Source organism: Leguminivora glycinivorella, chromosome 18, assembly GCF_023078275.1.
Source record: "Leguminivora glycinivorella isolate SPB_JAAS2020 chromosome 18, LegGlyc_1.1, whole genome shotgun sequence".
Lineage (NCBI taxonomy): Eukaryota > Metazoa > Arthropoda > Insecta > Lepidoptera > Tortricidae > Leguminivora > Leguminivora glycinivorella.
Genome location: NC_062988.1, coordinates 3567089 through 3588439, shown reverse-complemented (window position 1 = coordinate 3588439; position 21351 = coordinate 3567089). Strand labels below are relative to the sequence as shown.

At 38.2% G+C, this 21351-nt stretch overlaps 2 protein-coding genes across 2 annotated transcripts in view; one reads left to right on the top strand and one right to left on the bottom strand.

Moving 5' to 3' along the window:
* Positions 1 to 763: 763 nt before the first annotated feature.
* On the bottom strand, positions 764 to 9858 carry LOC125235723. The gene is made up of 6 exons (XM_048142296.1): positions 9696 to 9858; positions 6781 to 6853; positions 5653 to 5729; positions 4656 to 4749; positions 4150 to 4274; positions 764 to 894 (listed from the first exon to the last, which is right to left on the bottom strand). The coding sequence occupies exons 2-6, from the start codon at positions 6839 to 6841 to the stop codon at positions 805 to 807; spliced, it is 447 nt and encodes a 148-aa protein (XP_047998253.1). The 5' UTR covers positions 6842 to 6853; positions 9696 to 9858; the 3' UTR covers positions 764 to 804.
* LOC125235721 (pickpocket protein 28-like) overlaps positions 6520 to 21351 on the top strand; it is a 58625-nt gene continuing 43793 nt past the window's right edge. The window contains exons 1-2 of the mRNA XM_048142294.1: positions 6520 to 6540; positions 19996 to 20161. Coding sequence (XP_047998251.1) covers positions 20000 to 20161 — 162 coding nt within the window. The 5' untranslated portion in view covers positions 6520 to 6540; positions 19996 to 19999. The remainder of the gene's footprint in view (positions 6541 to 19995; positions 20162 to 21351) is intronic.

The following is a 21351-nucleotide window of genomic DNA, read 5'->3' as shown; positions in this document are numbered from 1 at the left end:
GCTACTCCCGCGTCAAGCTGAAAGTGTCGTCTATCCGCTCGGTTACATCACAGTTACCGCCTGTCAAAAACCGACCCGTCGACCTGTCTTGTCTCACTCATACAAGCATGGTGCGCGTTCACCCACACGAGCTTAAGACTGTATGCGTAGGAACGCGTTTCTCTCACATATTTGATCATAATTGTCTGAGGTATGTTTGGTACAAGCTTTTTTGCTGACTGTACTTTTTTTAAACAGACAACTTCAAGACATTTTACGGGTTGATTTGTGACACATTTGCTATGGCTCCATTAGATCAGCGCCATGTCATCATAATAATAATTGCATTGTCACCCAATATCAGATTTTTTAGCTCAGTGGGAATGGGAATGTTCACTTGAAATTTTGGAAGCATAATTTTAATTTCATTAAAATGCTGTTTTCAGTGTTCATTGCTGCGTGATTACTGTGAGCTTAGAATACGAAACAATAGTCAATAGCGAAAACGTCAAATTTAACAGTTGCGCAACCAAAAACCCGCCCAGTGAGCACTCGAGATATTTGCTCAGATACCGGAGAACCCGCTAGTCATACAAGCAGGCGGTTACAAATTACGACGGATTTCTGACGTAGTGCGCCATTTTTTGTTTCGCTGTGAATGTGTTAATTATATGGAAAATACTTTACTGAACAGCGGCCTTCTTACTAGAACCAAAAATAATATACGTTTCCCATGATGCTCTCGCTATCTAGTATTATAAAGTCATGAAAAGAACACGAAATGTAATAATGACAGTGCATGTAAATATCTTTATTAGGAATGATTCAACGGTAGAAGTACAACACTGAGGAGAGTAACAGAAAGAAGGCTACAGCCGTATCCGGGCTGACATGGTCTCCGCTGTTGCAATGATCCTGCAACAAATAGAAGTACATAGTTGAAAACACTCAAAAATAAGCTTTTGTAAAAAAAATATTTTGTAAGGTTGACCATACCTTTCTTTAAGAAATGTGGAGGGGATAGTTGCGCATGGGGACGCGTACCCTTCACCCCCTGTAATCCCCTGAGAGACCTGTTTTTGACTTCTGCGCAATAACTGTCAGCGCTAAATTTATGTGCAGCCACTTGTAATATTCATAGAGAAAATTATGAAAACTCTAAACATAATGCAATGTTACAATTCAAAAATTATAACACGGATTATAATTACTGACATGACCGGTCTGACCTTGCTCATAGTGACACTGCCTGGTAATCCGCAGTTCAGTTCAGCTCCACTTTACCACACGCATTTATACTAAACTTAATAGTGAATGTCCAGGAAAAGGGGGTGGCAGTGAATGTGATAAACCTAAATATAGACGCCAGGGTGGCTAGCCGAATGGCACAAACGCTCACGAAACGCTCACGAAACGAAGCGCTAGTAGATATCTATCTCTATCGCGCTTGCGTATTGGCGCGACAGAGCCAGCGGCGTATCGCTTTCGTTTGGCGTCGGAGAAATGCCATTCGGCTACGGGGCCAGGATGCGTAGCCGAATGGCACAAACGCTCACGAAACGAAACGCTCGTAGATATCTATCTCTATCGCTCGTGTGTATTGGTGCGACAGAGCCAGACTATTACCTTTCGCGGCGATTCGTTTTCGTTTCGCGTCGCAGAAATGCCATTCGGCTACTACGGCACCAGGGGTTCGGGTATTTCGGTTTTATACCGTGTCTGTGTGATTTCCAAATATTCACGCTGATATTTGGAGTAAGCCGATGAATCTAATGAATCATTAAAGTACTCATGGCTTAGCGTACGTTTCCGTCCGTGCATCTGTATGCGTAGCCGAATGGCACAAACGCTCACGAAACGCTCACGAAACGAAACGCTATTAGATATCTATCCCTATCGCTCTTGCGTATTGTCGCGACCGAGCCGGACTACGTTTCGTTTTCGTTTGGCGTCGGAGAAATGCCATTCGGCTACGGGTCCTGGGTGGCTAGCCGAACGGCACAATCGCTCACGAAACGAAGCGCTAGTAGATATCTATCTCTATCGCGCTTGCGTATTGGCGCGACAGAGCCAGCGGCGTATCGCTTTCGTTTGGCGTCGGAGAAATGCCATTCGGCTACGGGGCCTGATCTGTTTATATGATATCAACGGCGCTCAGAGCTAGATTCCAAGCGCGACAAAATAAAAGCCCGACCACTTGCGGCAATACAATATAACTAATTAACTATATTAACGTGTCCGCAGTGTCCACGAACATTTGCCAACAAGATCAGCTACGTCAGCCATTGGCGAGCACACCTGAGACAGCAACTAGGGTTTGCAAAAACCGGTTAACTTTAAAAACCGGTTAATAACCGAACCTATACATTCAAAACCGGTTAACCGGTTTTTAACCGGTTTTGCGGATTTTTAGTAAATTACCGTACTACGCAATAATATTACCATTACATTCCAGAATTCTGTTGTTTATGATATCGTAGCAGGTATTACTTGCACGATGAAGATCATTTTTATCCAGTTTTTGTAAATTTTGTAAAATGCAGAAGATGCCACAAATGACTTGAGTGCCCATAGTGTATATGGCGCTTAAAACTGTCGTGACTTTACTGTGATAATCACTTTAAGAACTAAATATTTGTCAGTTGTGCGTTTCTAAGCATGTCGCGGAGGTCTACTCTACAGCTCCCAGAGACACTAGTAATATTTACAAGGAATTAACGTAAGAAAACCAAGATCTTAATTTTCCCTCACAGACTACCCAATACATGGATGATACGGACATATAGAGTCCGGATATAACCACGCCCAAGGGACCGCTGAGATTACGTCGTACTAACTGGACGCCGTACAAAACGAATTTCATTTCGGTTTAAAGATATGTCATTTTATGGTATGCGTGCTTGCTCATCACCGGCAAATTACTGTCGTATATCGTAATAATAAATAGTCGCATTCCTTGAACCTCGATTTACGTAACTAATATGACAATCGATTTTTTTATTATGTAAAACTGGTTTATACGCAATCGAGAAATAAAAAGTGGGTTCTATTTAGCTTATAAGACTAGACCCGAGGCGAACTAATGGTTAAAATTATTAAAACCAATGCTCCAAAAAGTCACATGGCCACAATCTCATCTTGCTACTTGTAGGCAAGACAGGGGGCCGTGCTTAGGGCGGAAATAGTTTTGTTTCCTCAATTTACTAGTAAACACGTTGTCGCTCGTCGTTGTAACCAGACTTGACGGATGGATTTTGCGTAAAATTACGTCGTAAAAAGCGGTTGGACGTTAAAACCGGAGTCGTAATAAACGGGTGTACTTTCATAATATCACATATGAAAATCAAACAAATACCTGTTCTTCCGTTATTCGGTTATTGTAAGCCGTTGGACGTTAGGTACATGCGGAGTCGTAATACTAACCAGACTCTACTGTATAAAATATATTTTTGAGTGGACTATACTATGACTTCTTTAAGAAATTCAGTGCAGGTGCGTAATGTTGTCAATGAAAAGTATTCAAATCAAGAGTGAACAGGCATCTTCTGGGCGAGCTCACTCCATCGTAGGCCACGTCTTTGCCTTTGGCTTAGAGTAAGCCCATTTATAATAAGTAAATAAATAATAAATAAATCTTTATTGTTACAAAACATTGAAGAATTACATACTTTTGACTCTTTTTTATGCCTAATTTGGTCATTTTGGGAAATAAATATAGTTTCGGTTATTAACCGGTTAGAGACTATGAAAACCGGTTTTTAACCGAGGCCCAAAAGTCTCGGTTAACCGGTTTTTCGGTTAACCGGTTAACCGGTTTGCATACCCTAACAGCAACGGACTTGAAAGCAGTCGCCGTGGCCGTATCGGCCGTGGAGTCATTATTATATTATATTACTAGGCGAACGCGAAAACGAAAATCCTCGTTAACTAGAAGCTGTAGACAACTAGACATGCATACTGTGACGGCCTATAGATGGACAATTTAGGTTTTATAGAAATTTGACACGTAAATTCCTTATAAGGTGTAGAGGAGCACTAAGAAAGGATTTTTCAAAACTTACCTCCCAAGGGGGTGAAATGGGGGTCCAAAAAGTTTGTATGGGAAAAGAAGATTAGATTAGTACGCGGGCGAAGCCGCGGGAAAAGCTAGTAAAATATATTTATACTTACAGAGAAGCATTGACACACAGTTTCTAGATGGTCGCTGTTATCTGCGCGGTAGCACGGCTTCTCAGAAGGCATCCAGCCGCAGCCGCGAGTTATACGCACATCGTTTTCACGTCTCGTGTGGTAAACTGAAATAAAATAATAGGTTTTGAATAAAAATCTATTTTTTAACCTATTGATGATATAAAGTTCTACTAAAGGACTATAAGGTAATGCAAGATACACTGATACACCCCGGGACTATGATACACTCAGGGGGGATGAGGTACACTCAGGGACTTTAATTGTTGAGCCATTTAGAGAGGTCACAATAACTTTGTTATTTCATAGTTAAGCAAGAACGTGTCCAGTATAAAATCCATGGGCTATTAAGTGGATCAACAATTTAAGTCCATGAACTCTGGTGATCACAAGTTAACGTTTTACAATAAGTTCCATTTATTGCAGGTGCTTGTACTATTTAGTTAGAGATTAATAATACTTTTATTAATAGATATTTGGTAACCTACTGGTCTGAACGATCTTCCGACAGAAGAATCTCACGGAAATCGGCTGTGGGATAGCTACTGCGCAGTCCACGACCGGTATGATGCGTCCGCGGATCTAAAAAAATGCATTATTATTTTACGAGTCAGTAAATTTAAATTGGAAGAATTCATTGTCTTTGGTGGGACTTGAAGTCACAACCAGTGTATCACAAGTCCAGTGATCAACCAAAACGCCATCTAACACAGTGAATATTTCCGCTATAATAGGTCTGTCATAGTAACGTTACTGTAAGCCCATCCGATATCGGATATAAGGATTTCAATGGAAAAAATCCAAGATGGCGTCAGTAATGTATGAGATATCGGTCCGACATCCGATATCGAATCGGATAATGTGATAACGCACTAAGGATTTCCCCAAACCTATCTCTCCTTAGTATGAAGACGCTTACGCGTCGTCGTCGCTGAACGCAGCCGTACGCATGGTCATACTAATGAGCGATTTTTTGGTCGACGAAAGCCGATTCAGCGTCGATATGTTTTTTTTTTAATTATGAACGGGCTTACTCTTGACCACACACTAGCCAAAGGCAAAGACGTGGCCTGCGATGGAGAGCGTGGCTCGCCCAGATGCCTGTTCACCCTTGATTTGAAGGTTGCCTTGTTATATGAGCTCGGAAATATAGCCGCCGGCAAGGAATTCCACTCCTTGGCAGTGCGCATAAGAAAAGAAGAAGTAAAGCGCTTCGTGCAAATTCGCGGAATATCTATCAAGAAAGGATGAAAACCGGCCGTGCGTCTAAGAGTCCGATGGTAGAATGGGGACGGTGGAATAAGCTCGTGTAGCTCTTGAGCACACTCCCCGAAGTGCAACCTGTAAAACACCGACAGACTGGCGACTTTCCGCCGATGAGCCAAAGACTGTAGCTTAGCCGTTAGCTTCTTATCGCCAATCGTCCTCCTGGCTCTGCGCTCCACTGAGTCCAAAGCAGCGATATTTTGGGAAACCCTTATTTACCTCTTCCTCAATCTCATTGGGGTCGAGACAGGCACTGTTGTTGGCACTGTTGCAGTAGTAGCATTGTATTGCGGATGCTGAAACATATTTAGATTGCCGTTTACTAACATTTGAGTAAATAAGAAGCAGTCCCTATATTCTTTAAATTAGGTATGTAGATTGAAAATGGGGTTACGATTTCTGCATTAGGGCCTTTGTTTCCAAAGTTGTCCCCCCCCCCCCACTTTTTTGGATTTGGTAATTTTTACGTGGTTTCCTCTCAGAATCGCGAGCTCTTTCAATGCTAATAGGAGACGGGATAGGAGAGAGGTGCCCCAAAGTTTTGTTCTCATTCCGTTACCATTTTTTCATACATTTTGTACGGCGGTAACGGAATGGAAAGATTGAAAAATGTATGGAAATCTTGGGACATTTTTTTTCTCCTATCAGGATCGAAAGACCTCGCGATTCTGAGTAGGTATGAACCGCGTAAAAAATACCCATGTTACAAAAAAAGAGGGGTGGACAACTTTGAAAAAAAAAAAATGGCCCATTACTTTAAAATAAAAGTTATTGGAGGAGGCTTACTGCCCGATTCGACTTTTTGTTATACGATATGTTTCCAATACCTACTGATTATTCAGATGCCAAACTCCAAAGTGACTAAATATTGACTTTTTTACTGGGTAATAAGTAAGAGTCACTACTATGCTCGTGTGTTTATTTTAGTTTATGCGCTCATCAGTATATTTCGCTCGAAATGAAACAGATACAAGTAAATAATAATAGTAGATAATTACGAGTATATAGGTATCACAAGTCTGTTCCTGTTAAATATTGACGACCGGTCTGGCTCAGTCGGTAGTGACCCTGTCTGCTGAGCCGCGGTCCTGATGGGTTCGAATCCAGGTAAGGGCATTTATTTGTGTGATGAGCACAGATATTTGTCTCTGAGTCATGGATGTTTTCTATGTATATAAGTCTGTATTTATCTATTTAAGTATGTATACCGTCGCTTAGCACCCAATAGCCATAGTACAAGTTTTGCTTAGTTTGGGCCGTTTGGGGCGAAGCTGATCTGTGTAAGGTGGTCCAATATGTATTTATTTATTTATTATTATTATTTATATCTATCGAAAATATACTCACATTTATACACAAGGGATAAAAACACTAAGAGGCCGACAACGGTTGAAGTTTTGGTCTGCATTTTGCCCGAAACCTGCAATACATAGTAAATTTGACAATGTCAGTGACTCGTGCTAGGGCTACTGCTAAATAAAATAAGACTAAAAATAACACATAAATAATAATAAGAAAACATTTATTGACACACAAATATATTAATAACCACAAAATTAAAATTTTGAAAAACCCCCGACCGCGACATAGTAGACCGATTTTCATGAAACATAGCTAAGAACACTTTCGACAAACTCAGCTTTCAGACAAAAAGAACTAAATCTAAATCGGTTCATCCGTTCGGGAGACACACACACAGATAGACAGACAGACAGACACGTCAAACTTATAACACCCCGTCGTTCTTACTTCGGGGGTTAAAAGATAAGATAAACAATTTGCACGCATGTCAAAACTGTCAAAAGGAACGGGCTTAGCACGTTATGCTGTGCAGCCATTTTATTAGAAATGGACTGCACAGAGCTGATTTTCAGTCCGTCCCCTTTTCTGAATCTCATTAACGGGCATTTTCAGAATTTAGAACCCCCCAATTAGCGTAAGTTGTTAAATAAAATTCACCGTCAGTTTTGTGACGTTAATTATCATCACAAAACTGACGGTGAATTTCTGCAAGAAATTTCTACAAAAATATTGTTTTAGAGTTAATTATACAGAGTGGGGCCTGTAACAAAGGCGAAGAATTGAACTGTAGGCTATTCTCCTTATACTGATCAACATTTGTTCAGTGACTTTTAAAAATTATGAAGTCTTTAAATTTTTAATTTTTCATACAAAATAAATATTAGCTTCAATGTACGCCATTATTGTTGTCATTGACGTTGTCTGTCACACTTTAGACTTAACAGAATTCGCAATACATTACCTCTTAGAAAAAACTTTCAAGGGTGATAAAAATCAAAATACATTTTATTTTTAAAAGTCGCCGAACAAATGTTGATCAGTATAAGGAGAATAGCCTAGAGTTCAATTCTTCGCCTTTGTTACAGGCCCCACATTGTATAAACTGTAAGCGATAATCTATATTGAGAATGTGAAAAAAGTACATTTTTAGACAGGTTTCATGCTTAATTGTCGTCACAAAACTGACAGCGAGTTAATTTTTGTTAACAACTTACGCTAATTGGGGGGTCCCAAATTCTGAACATGCTCTAACAACTATGCAGTGTAGGTATGTATTGAACACGCACAGTATTGATGATGAAATAGGTAAGTACTTTAAAATCAAATAAATCGATTTCTTTTCATTCATATATGTGAGTGTGCACGTGAAAACGTCCCACTTTGTCGATTGCTATAAAGCCACTTTGTCAGTTTATTCATAAAAGATACAAGTAAATCTCACCTTAATGGTAACCGACAAAGTGGGACGTTTTACTAAACACATTCACATATAAACCCTCCTTTTCGCTTAACAAATAATGTAGGTAGATTAAACTGTCTAGAATATCAAGTTATTTTTAAAAACTTTACCTTTAATTTACTTAAATCCTTACTTAATTGTTAGATCCTGTGAAGGTTCTATCTTTTTCTTCAATTTAATTTTATAAAGGGCACCACTTAACGTTTTTGTCACGGATAATAAAACAGTATCATCAAGGTCTTAGTTTTTCTTGTAGGTACAGTCAACCAATTGGAACTCTAGGCCACTGTAGAACTATGTCATAGTGACGTTATAAATCAGATTGTAAGAAATTTCTTACTGCTTGTCATTTTGACATGGTTGTAGAGTGGCCTAGGGTTCCAAATTGGTTGACTGCACATTGTGAAAGAGACTAATATGAATACGGAGAGATACTATTATTATAATACTAGCTTTTTCCCGCGGCTTCGCTCGCGTTAAAAGAGACAAAAAGAAGCCTATGTCACTCTCCATCCCTTCAACTATTTTATTTATTTAGTTGTATGGCATCAATTTAAAAATAGGCAAATTATTTCTACATTTCAAATGTCAATATTCAGGGAGCTTAGCCAGTCAGCTGCATCGGGTGTGAGATGTAGCAAGTCTTCTGGCAGCCCTCGATATGAACGAAGGGGGCAGCGCTCCCTTCAACTATATCCACTTAAAAAATCACGTCTATTCGTCGCTCCGTTTTGCCGTGAAAGACAGACAAACAAACAGACACACACACTTTCCCATTTATATAATAAATATTATATAGTAATAAGTATAGGTGCGTATGGATAATGCAACTAGTTATAATATAATGCATGGGATAACATCAGGATGCTTGCCTCATAAAACGGTATCCCCAAATATTCTTGAATAAATATGACGTATATTTTAAATATTAACTAATTTATGGGACAGAACCTTTGCTGTAATGCTTTAATTAAATCATTGCAAGATTCATGACCCAGAAACAGATTAGGGGACCGATTATGACCACCGAGCATAATTTATACATTAGAGCATCTTAATAGACATTAAATCTACCCTCTTCGAGTGTGGCGAAGAAGACCAAACCACTGACCAAGTGACCACATATCATTATACTAGCTTATCTTGTTTTCCCATACAACCTTTGGACCACCATTTCACCCCCTTAGGAGGTGAATTTTTAAAAATCCTTTCTTAGTGCTCCTCTACACCCATAAGGAACTTACGTGCCAAATATGGAATCTCTAGGACCAACGGTTTAAGCTGTGCGTTGATATGTCATTCAGTCAGTTTCTTCTTTTACCTATATATTTAGACTTTCAAACGACTGCCTGGTAGATAATGCCATTTGGTATTAAGTCCGCTATTTGTACATTACTGTATATGCGTGTGCATATTCCAAAAACTTAATTACCCAGCTAACCAACTAACTTTTATTATATAGCGACTGCTACTTGGCTTTTAGTTAAAAAAAGATCCAAACCTTATACACATATACGCTTGAACGACTTTATTTCCACTACGTCTTGACAAAAATAAGTAATCACTATTGTTTTATCAATTACACAAACACTAATAAAATTGGACCAACTAACAACTTCACTGGTCAACACAACACAATAGTTGTGGGTTCACTAGTTTACTGCTTCGCACATACTTACATACACATACTCACGCATCGCATAGTACACCGCACCCTCTTGATACTTTGTTTTATAATATCCTTGGCGATTTTTGCAATACACTTTTTTTAGTATTCCGTTCAATTCGACACGACCTTAGTTTCATTAACAGGAACCACCTGATATATTTGGTATTAACTTCTTTTTAAATTCGAGCAAATTATTTTTCGATTTCATACATAATAAATGATTTGATAAGGTCAGAGAAACTTAAGAATAACACAGATGTTAGTCTCAGTTATCGGACGGCACATGTTAAAATAAATAACATTAGGAAGTACCTAGTAAAGGTTGTTCAGAGTCAAGGCAAAGTTTCTTAGAGAAATTAATTGTGTTTGATCTCAGGAATCATGGTCCCTTAAATTCAACGGAGAGCAAAAAAATTATGTTACTAAATTAGACTTTGGGACCAGAATAGGACTCTTGGAAAGCTTGATCGAAGGGCAAGTGTGATTAGTGAAAGTGTAGGTATAATCTTTTTAAAAATAACAATTAGTTGAATGCAAAAAATAACTGTTCCATGTTAATCTCGAATAATATTACTAAAACTTACAAAATTCTAGGTATAACTAGTAATGATTTCAAATTACCGATCACTAGGCTAACAGAGGCAATCAACATTTTGACACAAAGCAATACCTAGTGTATTGTTGAAGTATAAAGTGACCCAAGTCACCCAACCTATAATTTTGTGTCAGCGTACTGAATGGCAATCGGATTAAACACATTTTTTTTTATACCACGTCAGTGACAAACAGGTATACGGTCCGCCTGATGGAAAGCGGTCACCGTAACCTATGGACGCCTGCAACTCAAGGGGTGTCACATGCGCGTTGCCGACCCATTAGAAACTTGTACACTCCTTTTTTGAAGAACCCCATACTATATAGTTCATCGGGAATACCTCGGCAGGGAACTATTTAGGTATTGTCAATTTAGTTAGAAGGTAGATTAGACGAGCGAGCGAGAATACTTACACGTGCTCTCTACGCAGCAATGCCATCTTTTTCGTAGTGGTGACTAGACGCTGACAATCGAAAGGCGTTAGTGTGAGGTGACTCTTATTTAAGAAGTCCGGCAACGTTGCGCCAAACTTTTTCGCTGACTACTCTCGTCCCTAGCTTAGAAAACCGGCTAAGAACGTGTCGGGCCACGCTCAGTGTAGGGTTCCGTAGTTTTCCGTATTTTTCTCAAAAACTACTGAACCTATCAAGTTCAAAACAATTTTCCTAGAAAGTCTTTATAAAGTTCTACTTTTGTGATTTTTTTCATATTTTTTAAACATATGGTTCAGAAGTTGGAGGGGGGGGACGCACTTTTTTTTCCTTCAGGAGCGATTATTTCCAAAAATATTAATATTATCAAAAAACGATTTTAGTAAACCCTTATTTATCAGAATGAAAAAAAATATCAGCCCCCACTTTACATGTAGAGGGGGGTACCCTAACAAAACATTTTTTTCCACTTTTTATTTTACCACTTTGTCGGCGTGATTGATATACATATTGGTACCAAATTTCAGCTTTCTAGTGCTAACGGTTACTGAGATTATCCGCGGACGGACGGACGGACGGACAGACAGACATGGCGAAACTATAAGGGTTCCTAGTTGACTACGGAACCCTAAAAAGGCTCTAATAATAAAGTAAAATAATCTTATTCTTGAAGTATTCTGTATGTTTGGTTAAGCTATAAAGTCGCATGTTATTGTCTCTTATCGCTAACCTTTGACATCCCCAAACCACGACAAGTGGGTTATTTGAAGACCACTATCGCGAAGCATGTCTACTGTCAGTGATAAAATTATACAAAGTGATTACTCGTATTTATGTGCAATCGTAACTTGTCTTGCTTTCACTCTTAAATACATTATATACTCGCATTATAGATGCAGAGACCGGTCGGACGGCCAATGCTGCGCTTTAAAGATTGCGTGAAGCGTGACATGGTCACATTTGATATTCCTTGCAACCAGTGGCAGCGAGTGGCCGAAGACCGACCCACGTGGCGCCGTGTTGTCCATGACGGTCAATCCAAGCACAACAATGCCTGGTTCTCCTCCTTGAATGATAAACGCATGAGGCGTCACGAGCAGGCCTCTAACTCCCGTCCATCTTGGGGAGCATACACTTGCCATGTGTGCGGACGAGGGATCCTCTCTCGAATTGGGCTGTACAGCCACGAACGTAAGTGTCGCAAGGATGCTGCTTGAATCGTCTGTTATAGATGCAAAGGCCTGTTATTTCCTTTATTTATCTCTTTTCTTAGATTAGGTTTTTTACAATATGAGTATAAAAGTAAAATAAAATAAAACACTTACAAAACAATATAAAACATATAAACACATTATAAAAAACCTAACCTAGGGTGCCGCCAGCAGCGGGGCAGGGCCCAAGCTGCCGGTGGTTATTAGGGCTGCAGCGAGAGGAACCGTCGGGCTATCCGCGCCGTGTCCAAGATCACCGCCTTCTGCATCTGACCCTTGATCCAACCACCTAGCGAGAGTCTCTCGAGATGTTGGTCGAGACTCTTCGAAAAGGCCTGTTATTATTATAGACTCAGAGCCCAGCGTGCGTAGCCGAATGCACAAACGCTCACGAAACGAAACGCTCGTAGATATCTATCTCTGTCGCTCTTGCGTAAATGCGCGACAGGGCCAGACTACCTTTCATACCTTTACCTTTCTTTCATCTGATGACATTAAAGAATTACACCCATTGGTTTTCAAAAAGACATTGTTTAATCATTTAATTGAAAATTGTTATTACTCCATTGATGAATATGTAATAAATTGTAAATTATAATCAATTATTTAATACTAATTATTTATTGTAAATTCAAATTAAATGTTTATATATAATTGATTTATTGTCACTGTTGCGAGCTATGCTGTTTTGGGAAATGCTTTATGTACAGAACTGCATGAATAAATATAGTGCGTAAGACTAGTATACATCTTGTATATAGTTAGTTAAGTTTTGTTAGTTCATAAGTAAACAATATTTGTACGCCTGTCGGGGCAAAACAAGAATCGTGCTGTGGATATTTTTTTTTGAACACCTATGTATATACGCTTGTTTTATGCAAATAAAATAATCATTCATTCATTCATTCATTCATTCATTCATTCATTCATTCATATCAAGGCGTTTCGTTTTCGTTCCGCGTCGTAGAAATGACGGATATTTCGTTACTAAAGAGGCACCCACTAACGAAATATCCATAGACTCACATTTTAATTTAATTGTTCTTGTAGCTCCCCAGTTGTTACAACACAATCCTATTCTTTGTCACCCGATACTGGTTGTATGGCTTCCAGGATTCCAGTCCGGTAGTACTTGATACTTTTCATTCATTAACAGTATGTACTAGAAATACGCCTACGTTGATTTAATAATCCTTCTTTAATGATTTATTTTTAAAATATTCTTTTTTTTTTTAATCAGTTCAGATTAATGGAGTTTTAAATTTTTATAGTCTGGCGTGAGTGGGTCGTCAGTTTAAAACAAACTGATTTAACATTCTGAGTATAATCATAAATTAAATATAACAAGATCATACTATCCCATACATTAAAATGCGACCGCCTAAGACCGCGCTTATACTCCACCACACATAGATGGCGCCACAAAAAAAATGTCTTGTAGATTTCGATTATACTTGTAGATGGCGTTAAGTGTCACTTTTGACATAGATTTAATGCCAATCTACAAATAATCGGTGGCAACAAGGCATTTTTTTGTGGCGCCATCTATGTGTGGTGGAGTGTAAACGCGTTCGTAGGCGTTCGCATTTTATTGTATGGGATGGTATGATCTTGTTATATTTAATTTATGGTATAATGAGGCCAAAAATAAATAACTCTACATAATTATTAGTGACATAATTGCAAAATATTATTTCAAATATGTAAAGTGTGGTAATTATTATAATAATTTATCTGACAAAATGGAAACAATTTTCTTCGTTCCATTTACTATACGTCTACTATAGTAAATCTAGTTTTTAACCCCCGACACAAAAACGACGGGCTGTTATAAGTTTGACGTGTCTGTCTGTCTTTCTGGCTGTGTGTGTGTGTGTCTGTCTGTGGCATCGTAACTCTCGAACGGATGAACCGATTTAGATTTAGTTTTTTTTTTGTTTGAAAGCTGAGTTAGTCGGGAGTGTTCTTAGCCATGATTTATGAAAATCGGTCCACTATGTCGGGGTTTTTTCGAAATTTTAATTTTGTGGTTAGGTTAATTAATAGTTATTTGTTATACAAGGGGGCAAAGTTGTATTTTAACGCTGAGTGTGGAATTGAAAAACGAGCAAGTGAATGGATTCTATAGTTCGAGAATAGAATCCTGAACTTGCGAGTTTTTTACCACACGAGAAGTAAAATACATTTGCACCCGAGTGTAACACAAAACTTTTCCCCTCATTATAGCGAGGAAACTACAACGCAAAAAATGCGTTTATCACTGCTTCCAGTAGTTCCTCAGGTGCTAAATCGTCTTTATTACTAGATTCACCTATTTTTATCAATTTTAAAGCAGTTAATTTGACTTTATCCAAGGTCAAATTACTTTACCCACTAGTGGATAAAATGCGTTTTTACCCGCTGGTTACAAAACACGTGTTTCCGAGCTAGTGAGGGGAAAAAACTATTGTCATAGTTTTTATTACTTTCTGTATTTAAGTTATTTTTATAAAGACTGATATTGGAAAAGTAACAATCGTATGCTAAAACTTTTGCGATGAGTTCGATATCTTGTCGTCTGTATTTGCATTTTGATTTGTGTACTTTGTGAAGAATCAAACTTGGATGATTTTTGTCTTCGTTGGTAACATTTCTTTCATATTTAAAATACCTATGTGCTATTTCTGTTCGACTTTTTGTGGCGTAGTATACAGGGTGTAATAGTTAAGTGTAGCCAGGTGCCGTAGCCGAATGGCATTACTGCGACGCGAAACGAAAACGAAACGCCGCGAAAGGTCCCGCCAATACGCAAGAGCGATAAAGATAGATATTTACGAGCGTTTCGTTTCGTGAGCGTTTGCGCATTCGGCTACGCACGCAGGCCATATTTAGAGCGTATTGTACTTCCATGTACACATGCAGCCTATGGAAATTCTATACGCAGCGGACTTACGGAGCCCTTCGGATCTAGTACAACAACGCGTTCCGGGTATTGATGGGGCTGCCTCGTTTCTGCAGCGCATCAGGGATGTTTGCAGAAGCGCACGTGGACTGTTTTTATACGACTATGCGCAAACGGTGTACATCCCTGGTGCGCCGGGTGCGGGCCAGCCCCAACCCTATCCTGTGTATGTTAGCGGATAGATTGGACTGTCCGTATATGCGACACTGCTGTGAAATGCATGTTTCCAGCAGTGAATATACAGAGTGGGGCCTGTAACAAAGGCGAAGAATTGAACTGTAAAAGTCGCCGAACAAATGTTGATCAGTATAAGGAGAATAGCCTAGAGTTCAATTCTTCGCCTTTGTTACAGGCCCCACTCTGTATATTGTAATTATTATTATTAGTTTAAGTACTAACATTTTAAACGTAAGTTTACTAACAAATTGTATGAGTCATTAGTTACTCGAAATAAACAATTTCATTTCATAAGGAAACTTCAAATTGATATCGAAAGTGCGCAACCCAATGCGCTGTCTATACAGGATGTAACTATATAGACGTGTAAATTAAGTCACTGAAAATATAGAGGTAAAGGTGTTATGTACCAGCAATGTGACCTCTTTCACCTTTTAGTTCACAAATTTTTAGTGTTCTTTTATTAAATACTAGCTTTTGCCCGCGGCTTCGCTCGCGTTAGAAAGAGGCAAAAAGTAGCCTTTGTCACTCTCCATCCCTTCAACTATCTCCAGTTAAAAAATCACGTCAATTCGTTGCTCCGTTCTGCCGTGAAAGATGGACAAACAAACAGACACACACACTTTCCCATTTATAATATTAGTATAGATATAACATAACTTTAGAAGTATTTATATACTAGCTTGTGCCCGCGGCTTCGCCCGTGTTAAATTCTAAAACCGTAGAATGCTCCATACAAACATTCACCCCTCATTTTAGAGAAGTGGGGGGTTAGAAAGAATCAAAAAGTAGCCTATGTCACTTTCCATCCCTTTAACTATCTCCACTTAAAAAATCATATCAATCCGTCGCTCCGTTTTGCCGTGAAAGACGGACAAACAAACAGACACCCACACTTTCCCATTTATAATAGTACGGATGAACTAAATAAAATAACTTTAATGGTATTTTTATACGAAATATATAAAAAATAAAACTCGAGGAATAGTAAAATGTATGGTTAAGGACTGTATCGTTAATTATAGGGACAAAACAAACCTCGTCTAAATGTTGACATGTGCATAATTTTGTATTATTATGGTCCGAGAGTATGATCTGAAGGTATTGGTAAGTACTATTTGATATAAGAAGGTCTGATATTTTTTTATTTTAGGGACTTTATGGTACTTTCATTAAGGTCTAGCAAATACATTTCGGACAACCCCTAATCTGGCTTAATTTGAGAATATCTCAAAGACTTTTTGTACAATTTCGATAAACAAAGGTTAATATGCTGCCAAAATATATTTTTTAAGAGTCCTCTTCATGGTTGTTCAATTGGGTACTTGCAGAATAAATGCGGTGAATTTATATAATTTAAAAAAACGCATTTTTGAGCAACGTTCCGGATTGCCGTAAATTTTTAATACAAGCAGGATGAGAGAAATAGATAAAAAAAATTAGGCATAGGCCAATGTCTAATAGACATTCATGGTGTTTGAACAGTGCCTAAACCAGATCGATATAAACAGTGTATGATAGTTTAATTCGACATCAAAGTCGGAGTTAGCGTAAGCGCCATGCCACATTCTCTAAATGGCCGCCATACACAGATCATGAACTTTATTTTTTTTAAATAACAGTGGCTAGACTATGTCTAGATATTCTGCTTTGTGGATCATGTGTCGTTGAGGTTCGCACTGTACAATTTTTTTTCGCAATTGTGTCGTCTTGTACGCACTTTGTGAATTTTCTAGTAGCATTTGTCCGAAATCGTAATTGGTACTCGGGAGGATAAATTAAGTCAATGCTGTCTAAACCACATGCTTTACGTCGAGTTTCTAGGACAAAATGCGTACCTTATTGTGTGCCTTACTAAGCCCATGTATTGTTATAAGAAAAAATATAATAGCAAATAAATACGGCTACTCAAAGTTGTCTCCATATTTAACGATACAGTCTTTAATAGACATTCGTTAATCGTTGTTAAATGGGCGATCAATCGAAACCACTTGATTGTTAGTCCAATCAACAAGGTACTTACCTAGTTAACATGGAAAAGTCCGTAAACATTCAATATGAAAACCAAATATATTGTAATAATTCCTACAATATATTAGTCAATGAAAGTGTGTCATGCTAATTTGCAGTTTTGTAGCAACAATGTATTCTTTTGTTTTTAGTTACAAATGTGATACATATTTTTTTATAGGTGCAATTTTTTTTTATTGGTTTCAAATTAAATGAAAACTGACAAATGAAATAGTGAAGGTATAATTGATGTCCATGACTCACAAGACAAACATTGATTGATTATTTGATTATCTGACAGAAATACAGAAACAAAAATAGAAAAGCCGAAAAATACACCACGTCAAATCTTGTGCATGTACCGTCAATACTTGCAATGCTGTCCTTTGAAATAAGTACTTATTTTTGCAGCCGAGGGAAGCATAAGTATTATCTATCGTAAAAGTGCTAAATTTAAACGGAAATAAAATTTTGAAAAAAACCCCCGACCGCGACATAGTAGACCGATTTTCATGAAACATGGCTAAGAACACTCCTGACTAACTCAGCTTTCAGACAAAAAAAAACTTAATCTAAATCGGTTCATCTGTTCGGGAGCTACGATACCACAGACAGACATACACACAGACAGACAGACAAACAGACAGACAGACAGACAGACAGACAGACAGACACGTCAAACTTATAACACCCCGTCGTTTTTGCGTCGGGGGTTAAATAGTCGTCATTGACTGGAGTACAAGCTTCGCAGTGAACACCTAACATATCGTCAATAGGTCTGAGTGCATTCAGTTAATGACACAATTGCAAATTACTCCCACATTCAACACTAGAGTGCCACCCGGCGTTTCCTAGGTTGGTAGAACCATCGCCATCAGGGACCCGATTTTTGAATCTCGGCCATTCGATTTCGTGAAATTCGTTCAATAATATCGCCACTACTAGCGATTTAAATTCTACTAACACGATCGAAAACGAGTGGTCATTACCTACCACTAGTTTTAAAATTACTAGCCGTCCTGTTTCAAAAATAGCCTTCGTTCAATTCGTTTTCCACAGACTTTCGAACAGCGAAAACGTGCGTTTGAAATTCAAAAATCGATCCCCAGAGACAACAAAAATATCAGGTGCCGTAGCCGAATGGCATTTCTTCGACTCGAAATTTTTACTACATTTTTGAGCGGGCCGATTTTTGAGTCTCACTGTCACTAAAATACCGGTTGAAAACGGTGACTTGCCTATTATTTTCAGTGACAATTTTATGAATGCGAACGCGTGAGACTCAAAAATCGGCCCGCAGTGCTGGGTATATCACACACTATTTTGAAGGACCGGTGAAGGGCCGGATAAAAATCCTTTCGCGGGCCGGACTTGGCCCGCAGGTCGTACTTTGCCCACCACTGAACTTTTATATTATGCAAAACTGTCAACCAAAAAAAAACATAAGTAATTGGTTCATTAATGAGGGATCTCCCCATCGAATAAGCATTGAAAGATGAAAGAGATAACTTCCTCTTTTTGAGATTTGGAAGTCAGTTAAAAATTTAATCGCTTTAACTTTGATGCAATCGAATCGGATACTAAAATCGCAGGAATTATGAAAAAAGTTTTCAGATGGTTACGGTGACGTTGCATTTCTTAGCAAATATACCTAAATAAACCACTTTTGAGAATACTTAGGGTTTATGTTTTCAAAAATCAACTGAACAAACTGCCTGTTTGATTACAGTAACACTAGTTATTTTGTAGTAAACTAAACGACCTTCTAACAAAGGTGTAGCAATTAACATTGCATCAACCAGTTGTACTCAAGATGTCTGTAAAAGTGGACACACAACCGGTTGAACAAAAGTTAAATTGTAAATATTTACTAGACTTCTATGTAAAGGACTTTAAATATATAAGTCCGGAGGCGTTGGGTGGGTATAAGAAGGGAGGAAAAGAATGGACGTACAGAGGCGTGGGGAAAGTGTGGGTGGTGGAGGTGGTTAAAGGGTTAAAGCAGTTGTTTAGTCAAGGATCGTTACATGGGATGAAGTAAGTACAATTTCAATGGTCATCTTCATCATCATCATCATTTTCCTGTTGGGTACATGTTCTAGGTATATCATAGCCATCATTAATGTCCCAAGGTAGTTAGAAAGTTTAAAAAGTGACCCGCAAGCTATTGAATGACGAGATTCAATTAGATTTATTTCTTAATTCAATTAGATTCATCTTAGATTTTGTTTTAATTCAAGTCTGACAGTGACAACTGTTCTTGTTTGGCGCACAGACAATTTCAAAGCGTACCTATGCAGGCAGGATTACCTTACCTTTCAATCTGTGGACTTTTTCTCAACAGCGACTATTGTCTCACGACAGTGACACTTCTCCATACATTTCCTGTTCAACAAAGAAATATTGACAATGAGTAACAATGTTACGTATCAACCCAGTAATAGGCACATAATAGGCTAGTTTCCTACTAGTCAAATCAGCTTCTTTTTAAGAACTGTCAAAACAATTTGCTAATATGGAATTACTATAAAAATACTGAGGAGTGACGTCACGGTCAATTCATTTACTTTATATCTTTCTCTTTGACTTATTAAATAGAAATTATGTTGTAACAAAACTACTGTCCATATTTTTCTTCTAATTATATGGTGCTTTATTTCGTGCACTGCATAAAATATTTTATTTTGAGTATAGGAAACTAGCCTATTGTCAGTGTCAAGTGTCAATGTCACTGTGGTGAAATATCCACCTGATATTCATCCTTCAGATACATGCTGGACCCGTCCTTCAGCCGCGCCGAGCGTCTAACCTGGGTAGCCATAATGATAATCAGCGTCGTCGCCTGCGCAGGCAACATCACACAGCTGTTCCTCAAGTGGACTTCCACGCCATTCGTCAACGTCATCGACTCTCTGCCTTCGCCAGTTTGGGCGGTAAGTTACACACATACACAATATCTTTACGAGATTCAAATAATACATTTGCCCCTAGACAAATGATTACCTAAACTGAAATAGATACCATACACTAAAGAAAAAGCGATCAAGCCCACTGGTGGCGAAGCCGGTGGAATCGAACCTGGGTCTCCAGCTATCGCGGCTGACGTGTTCGACCGCTACACCACCCCGACCGCCGAGGTACCCGTCGAAATTTCTCTAGTGTATGTTATCTCTGAAGGCTAGGCGCAAGGTCTAAGGGCAAGCAATTTGTGCTTGCACCACCTATTATGAATCCTTTTTCAGGATTACGATATAGCGAGAGAGATGGTGCTGCCATCTATCGATTCGCCACTAGTGGGCTTGATCGCTTTTTCTTTAGTGTATGATATCTATTTCAGTTTATAATTTATATAAATAGTAGTGTTAGGTACTACTTAAAAAAAAAACAAATCAAAAAATATTTAATAAAATAATTTGATTTGTTCCCTACATCGAAATGATTACCTAAGTTAAAGAATAATAATTTCATAAATAAATAAACGAAGGGGAGGCATATTTTTAAATCCTTTTCTGAGATATAGATTAAGAGCTTGCAAAGTTCAGACATAAAAATATATAAAGTTACTAAAAATAGTCGCGAATGTATTCGTGAACATAACTGGTAATTTACATGAATTTGATACAACTGGAAATTGGCATTGAGACTATTGAGTAATAGTGCAATATGCAAAACTTTGTTACGTAACTATCTATGCATATTCCTTATGTCAATTTATTATCTATACGGAATGAATTAGGGTAAGTAAGAGAGACTTTCAAGCATCTGGTAAAAGTTACAAATGACCAAGAAATGATGATTATCGATTTGTAATAGTATTTTATAACTCATATAAAAATCTGCATTGAGTTCAAGGAAATTTAGAGTTTTTTAAACCCTGTAGCAAAGGATCGCAGTTGAGCCGAAATAGCTAATATCACAGAATATATAATAGTACAAGTACAGAAGGCTCACTGCTTTGATGTTTACGAAATGCCGCCTTTTTAAATACCTACAAAATTCTTACAAAGAAACGAGCCGCACGTGCGCGGCGTCCGGCGATAGGGTTACCTATGGATTAAAACGAATTAATACTCACATAAAATGTTATACTATTATATTCAAGTCTTGGGTACTTTCTAAGTAT